General features: G+C 38.8%; 1 protein-coding gene across 1 annotated transcript; it reads right to left on the bottom strand.

Annotated features, from left to right (window-relative positions):
• Positions 1-3,931: 3,931 nt before the first annotated feature.
• On the bottom strand, positions 3,932-7,475 carry LOC137729131 (peptidyl-prolyl cis-trans isomerase CYP21-1-like). Its single transcript, XM_068467972.1, has 7 exons — positions 7,033-7,475; positions 6,082-6,160; positions 5,935-5,982; positions 5,543-5,566; positions 5,277-5,459; positions 5,066-5,141; positions 3,932-4,471 (listed from the first exon to the last, which is right to left on the bottom strand). Exons 1-7 carry the CDS (start codon positions 7,132-7,134, stop codon positions 4,309-4,311), a joined length of 675 nt encoding a protein of 224 aa, XP_068324073.1. The 5' UTR covers positions 7,135-7,475; the 3' UTR covers positions 3,932-4,308.
• Between the last annotated feature and the right edge of the window lie 253 nt (positions 7,476-7,728).

Below are 7,728 nucleotides of genomic sequence, written 5' to 3'. Positions count from 1 at the left end.
ATTTGGGGTTACAGGCTTCACAAAAAATAATGGGACAAAAATACTCCCTAAACAAAAAAGTTCAAAAGTAGTTCAAAATAACGTAGAGGTAATTTGATAATTTTGTCATAAAAGATATTTTTTAATTTTTTTTATAATTATTATTTCACTATTACGTGGAATATCCATGTGTTTTTTCTATCATAGTCTAATATCCATTCATTTAGTCCAACTGTAATTTATAAGACCTATGACTTATTATGTAAAGTTGCAATTGTTGTATCGAATCATCATACAATCAGTTATTTATTAATTATTATTTTCTCTATTTTTAAACACGTTCAAACATTTTTAGAGACACATATTGCCGGTGATGAAAAAGAAAATAAAAAAAAATATTGAAACAATTAATGCATCTAAATACATTTAAGGGATGTACTATCCACACATCCTTTTTTACTTCTCATACATCTCTTGTTGATATCTTTTACACTCGTGATCTATGATATAAGCAACAACCACACATGTGGAGGATCATAATCCATTATTTTATATCATATCATATACAAAAGTAGAGTCGCCTGCCCCTAAACTATTAATAGGTTGTTTGTCTTTCAGTATTTTCATTGTCCTCGCATACATTTGTTAGCAATGGACAAGTTTTAACTTTTGTACAAGGATTGTCTGCTCTCCCACTTCTGATGCTCTTCCGTATTCTCTTGTTTTATGTGGTCACGGTTAAACTACGTCAACATTTTATATTATTTTTTTATAGAGATAATAAGACAAAAATGAATAGTAATAGAAAATGTCGACGTGGCTTAACTATGATCACACAAACAGGAGGGCACGGGAAGACATCGAAAGTGGGAGGTCAGACAATCCTTGTCTTTTAACATTTAAGTCAACAGTTTTATAGTGATATGTCTAATGGTCTGGTATGAGACATGTCACCACGTTGTTAGAATCTCATATAGGCCTTTACGTAGACTTAATGTTGTCATAATCTTATGTTATTTTCATAGATCTTTGTCGGTCCCTGAATTTTGGTTCCATTAGGTATCGTTTGGTATGCAGACGGGACGGGACGGGATGGGACGGGACAGGACGGAACGGAACGAAGCCGGACCAAAGATGCCCTAGGATGGAAACAAGGAGGAAGAAGAAGGAGACGGAGATGTTATAATTTTGTGTTCCACGGATGTGGAACGAGTCGTTCCAGGGGGGTGAGGTGGAACGAAAATTCACCCAAAACTCGTCCCGTGGAACAGCTTGTTCCACCCGTTTTAGTCGCACCAAACATGGGACGGAACGCCTTGTCCCACTCTGTTTCGTTCCGTCCCACGTACCAAACGGTACCTTAGAGTTTTGATTCTTAATTGGTCCTCAAATTTGTCACAATGTATAGAAACGATCATTTTTGGGTAACATCATTAAAACTTTCATCCAAAATAAAAAGTTTAATAGGACAAATAAGGGATGAAAATTCTGTCATAGTTACCCAAAAAACTGTCGCTCCATATTTTGACAAGTTTAAAGACCAATACTCAAAATAATTTTTGAGGGAAAAATACATTATTTATTGCAAAAAAATAGAATGCGTACAAACTGAGGATAGCGTGCATAATGGGTCTCGATAAAACCTTGCCAGGGCTTTCAACCCGGTTGAAGGGAAAAAACATCCCGTACAATCAAAAGAACTATCCTCAAATGACAATACATAAAATCATAACCCTACAAACTTTCTTCAAATAAGATATCCCTGAGTAAGTTAGGGGGATTTTCACACCACCCAATCTGATGGGTACTACCCAACCCCAAACGTATAAGTCTATGAGCAGCCGAATTACATCCTCGCTGCACCAAACTCACCTTTGAACTAGGAAAAGATTGGAGCATAAATCGCAAGTCATTTATTATATTTCCCAATGGAGAACAGTCATCCTCCTAGCCCTTCATGGCAGCCATCACCAGACTGGAATCATCTTCAAAACTTATCCTTTTACCATCTGGGCAATATGACTGGGCCATCAGTAATGCTTGTCGAGTAGCACAAAGTTCTGCATGGAATGCCGATCCTGTCCACCCCAATGGTCCCGCTGCAGCAACAAAATCACCCATATGGTCACGTAGCACAGCTCCAAAACCTCCCCTTGAGCCTTGTTGTATCCATGCCCCATCAAAATTACACTTGACCCAATCAACCCCAGGTCGCCACTTTTGCTGATCTTTCATGGATTTTTTCGTTCCTGACTTATGCCACTTATGGTACTCCTGTAGCCAACCTTCCGTTCTAATTAACAAATCCTGAGGCATCAGCTGCTTCCCATTCCAAAGCCCATCGTTCCTATTCTTCCATAGCATCCAAATGACCATCAATGATAATTCGAACACCGAAGCGGGAGAATGCTCGGCAATATTTGATAACCAAAACACGAACTGTTGATTATCACTCTCTACCCTAATCCTCAAACCGCCAAACCAAACTGCTTTAGCCATATTACTATCCCTCAAAGCATGTTCTATTGATTCACCACTACACCTGCAAAGGCTACAACAATTGTCCACCTCCACTCTCTGCTCGGAAAGATTACTTTTCGTGGGCAATGCATCTAAGCATACACGCCAGACACATATTTTAACCTTCCCCGGGACGCACACATTCCATACCCTTCGCAACAGCTTCGTTCGTCCATCATCATTGACTGAAGCATACCTGCTAGCTCCAACAGCTGCATTGGAACCAATAGACCTCGCCACATGATAGGCACTCCTCACAGAGAACTTCCCATCACGTTCAAAACGCCAAATTCTTTGATCCGCTACCATTCGCATACTTAAAGGAATACTCAACATGTGTTCGACTTCCTCTTGAGAGAACAAATCATATAACAGCCCCACATTCCAATACTACGAACCTGCCACAAGCAGCTTATCAACCGTACTCTCCACATCCCACTCCCGCCGGGGTGGGCTCAATACTCGAAAAAAGGACTCCCTTGGTAGCCAATTATCTTGCCAAATTCTAATGGTTTTCCCATCCCCTACTTTCCACCTTCAACCTTTCAACAACATAGGTTTAGTCACTGCAATGCTCCTCCAAACATACGAACTGTTCACTGTAACTCGAGCACTAAGGAACTCGGTAGTAGGAAAATAACTCAAATTGGTGGATAAAATGCCATGCTTGCTTCGCCAACAAAGCCAAGTTGAAAGCATAAAGATCTCTTAACCCTAATCCTCCCTCATGTTTCAGTTTACACAAATGGCGCCAGTTAAGCCAATGAATCTTCCGCTTACCCGGATCACCACTCCACCAGAACTTTGCAATCATGGTATTCAACTCTCACAAACGGATTTGGGCAAGAGGAAACACTGCATAGAATACATGGGTAAGGCTTGTGCCAGTCTTCACAAGCAATTCCCTGCCCGCACAACTTAATAAATCGCTCTTCCAGCTTTGTAGTTTCTTCCATAATCGGTCCTTCACATACCGGAAAGTTTCTTTCTTCGATTGCCTAATTAATACCGGCAATCCTAGGTATTTGTCATGAAATTCAACTCTTTGCATACCTAGACAATTTGCAAGAAGCTGCTTATCAAAGTTCGTGAGATTAGTACTACATGAGACACCACTCTTTTCCAGGTTAGGAATCAATGCCCCAATTTTCTTCTAGTCAAATGATATAATGGGGGCAGCAAACTATTTTGCGATTGATCTCTAGTATCGATTTATAGCGCCAAGAAACTATCTTACCTTACCAACACCCCAAAAATCTCTCAACCCTTATCCGAACTCTCTCGCATACAATGAGCCCTACGTGGTCTCATATTCTCATAAATCTCAGATCATGTGTGGCAACAACAAACGGAAATGATTTCTGCACAACCCTGATTATCTCTGCCTCTTGAGTCCAACAACCATAAATAAGAGATGGGCATAGAGAGAAAATGAGTCTGCGGAAATTGGTTCCCGTAAATAAACTCATTTGACGACAACAAAAAAGAGCACTAAATGCTAGTCCTTTGAAGCTGCTTTAATGCTTTCAAAAGCAAATTCAGAATGAAAGTCAAATATACATGCATGAGAAAAATGGGGGCAAACGATATAAAAAAAAAGAAGGGGATTTCTAATCGGTTCCTCACTTCCTCTACAACAGAACATGTTTGTATTAACAACTCTTGCCAATTACAAAAGGAGAGAGACTCTAATATATCCAGGAGAAAACCCGAGACTGATGGAACTACGTAGAAGGGAAGAAACTCGTATCGGTCATCTAAAAAAGCAATCTACTGAACTCAAGTTAAAAATCTGTTGTAAGAAGTGTGTCAACTTTCCTCATCCCACTGGCTCTTGGGTATCTCTCCTGATTCAGCAATTACAACCTTCTTTCTCGGTTTTCCACTGTAGGTTCCAGCCCCTCCTTCGATTGTGTACACCATGTCCATTCCCTGAATAACCTTGCCAAAGACAACATGCTCCCCGTCCAACCTGTTCACATACCAGACATTGTCATTGTATAACTAGCCTTGCGTTATATAGCAAATTATACAACTCTAAACTATTTCATATCTCTAGAATGATGCATGTTGATCATTCTCAGAAACTTCAGTGTAATTCTTAAATGCAAAGATTCCAAAACTCAGCATCATGTAGATGCATGAAAGTTTTCAAGACCTCCTATTAGTAACAAGTGTGTTTAAGGACTCGCGACACTGAGCGAACACAAATACACTTGTTTTGGTGGTCTGCCGAAGATTTCTCTCAATTATTGATATTAATTGCTTTGGTTTTATCAATCTTTATGTGACATTTAGAAAATTCTTGACAAGGCATGTCAAGCCAGAATACTCTGATTGCATCGCCATAGGAGAAGCCAGTCAGTAGTACTCAAATAGTGGTTAGAAATTAAGGAGAATCTCACTAGACAATCTTGGACGGCAGGACCTATCCCAAAGAACAAATGTATACAGTTTTAGGTAACTATGCATTTGTATTGGCTGTATAAACTCTGAACATTTGTGCTGAGCCATATTTCTTATTATGTTGTAATATTAAGAAATCCACCCCCCAAAAATAACTTACCAACTAGCTTTAATTGTGGTGATAAAGAACTGTGAGCCATTGGAATCAGGTCCTGAATTTACCATAGAAACAACACCTGCACATAAAATGCAGTTTCAGGGGAAAACAAATAAAAATGACTTAGTAACAATTCAGAGAATTAGGAGCTTTAGCAATCCATAAATTGTCAAGAAAAGAAAACCGACAACCATAAACTTATGAAATTAAAGACCTGCGTGTGAATGTTTCACTCTGAAATTCTCATCAGGAAATGTGCCGCCATATATAGATTCATATCCCTTCCCATCACGAGAAACAATATCTCCACCTTGAATCATGAACCCAGATACTATACGATGAAATGGTATTCCCTTATAGTGGAGTAGTTTCCCCTCGACACCTTTTCCCTTTTCCCCTAAATTCAAAGAAAGTTTGAATCAGCATAAAAATAGCAAGAGAAGCCTATGCAGTGATAAAAAATTCAGTAGCTCTAACTACCTGTGCACAACGCCCTAAAATTTTCTGCAGAAAAAAGATTCAGGTGTTAGATAACCATGCTTTAGTGTAAAAGAAGAAAGCAAGTTGGCGGTCCACAAAATAGCAGTCAAAATCAGTAAGATTGCTAAAATTACTGGCTGAGTTGAGTGTACTTGTACATGTAAAACTATGTGTTTTCATGTTTACCTGTTTGTCAGCAAGGTTCAAGTAATCGGGCATTAAAAAAAGATCATCCCAAAGATTCAAACAAGTGTAAATAGTTTGGTTATTAGCATACATTGAAATGAACCAAACTTGAATTCCAATGTCATGATGTTTAATCTAGTACGTAATTACAGATCATATTGTAAGATTCTAATGAAAATGTATTAACAAGTGAGATGATCACATACCAACAGTTTTTGGAACAACCTCACCATATAATCCAATCACGATTCTACCTGCAAATATAAAGGTGAACAGAAGTTATCAGTGCATAGGAAAGCAATATAAAATAGGATGAAGATAGTTAACATAATAGTATAGACACGAAGCTATACCTAAGCGCTGTCCGTCAATATCAATATCAAGGAATACTCTGTGGGTAATTTCAGGCACCTCTTCTATCTGCGCTTCCTCCTAGACATCAAGTTCGAGAGCTAAATCAATTTGTTTGTAATATTAGGCGCGATTCTTTGCTCTTACTGAAAGTGAAGGCATCATTACTTAAAATATAAACCACTAAAACTAAACTCACGTAAGCAGAAATGTAATGATAAAACCATGGACTTCCGTGACTTCATCGGATCTGGTACACAAAATGGTCATGCCTAACATGCAGACATGTTTAGTCATCCCAACAAGGTGTTCCTCAAACAAGCTTATGTGAGGGATCCCTCAGTGGTATAAAGGCAGATGTCAAGCACCAAACCAGAATCGAAAGATTCAGAATGCCCCACCTACGCACTACCCACCCACGCATGCATTCCGGTATCAATTTCAAGCACATACCATCCGAGAATCATAGATCACACATGGGGCTGGAGAATTGAGCCCACAACTACTAAGTTTCAAGAAACCAAATGCCGAAATTGAAATGTATTACGATGACAATCGAAATTACTAGAATTATAGACATGAGCTACATAGACAAGCTCCGTGAATAGCACAATAACAAAATTCACAGAGTCTGACCAACATATAAGGCTCCACCCATCAAACCACTCTTAAGTCTTAACCCATTTCACCATTTAGCAGATTTCAAATTATTAGCACCCAATTAAGCATTCATTAAATAGAGTATATGTGAATAATTAGTCCCCAATTCTGATTTCCATATGCCAAAATACTAATTAATAGGTTATAAAGCACCAAAATTTGAACAAAACCCATTAAATCCACATTGCCAAACAATTGTTTGAGCAGGAAAAAAAAACACAAAATCGCATTCAGATCCATAAAGCATAGTTAAAACCCAATAAAAATTACAGAAAAAAAAAAAAAAAACTCACCTTCTTATGGGTGGACGAGAAAACGAAAATTAGGAAAATGGCAAGGACGAAGCAGACGATGAGGGATCGAGGCTGAAGCAGGACGGAGATCTCTCGACGCATCGTTCTGATCCTCTCTCTCTATGTGAATATGGTTCTGAATTAATTAAGAAGTAGTATATCTACCTTGTTGATCTTCCATGTTAGCGTTCCTCTCTCTAGGAAAGACCTTAAATTCGGTGGTGCCAGTGACCTCTGAACTGAGACAGACACACTGGTGACGGTGATAGAGAGAGAGCGAAAGAGAGGGAGGGAGAGGGGAGAGGCAGAGAACAAAGACCTGCAATTTCCGGTCCAAGAGACAGAGAGAGCAAGTTTAGGTGCGCTAATCCTATTTATTCTTAATTAAGTGCAAATGATGTCTCAACAGGTCATGAGTCAATTCAACTACAACAACAAACTAACGTGTTAGAGGACCATTTTACTGAGGGAAAAGAAAAGGAGACAACTAAGGAAGGGCTTGATAAATTTGTGAGTGTTATTTTTTATGTTTTGTGTCTTTATTTATACTAACAAGAAAGATTATTCTTTTTTTTTTTTTTGAGGAAAGAAAAATAGCATTAAGAGAGGGAAAAACCCCGGGAATACCTGTTGACCCTAAGAGCAACTCCAGCGTTGGAGCCCTCCCCCCTGGCAATACACTATTCAATCCACCTA

The sequence above is a fragment of the Pyrus communis genome, chromosome 3, assembly GCF_963583255.1.
Source record: "Pyrus communis chromosome 3, drPyrComm1.1, whole genome shotgun sequence".
Lineage (NCBI taxonomy): Eukaryota > Viridiplantae > Streptophyta > Magnoliopsida > Rosales > Rosaceae > Pyrus > Pyrus communis.
This window is presented reverse-complemented; position numbering and strand designations above follow the sequence as displayed.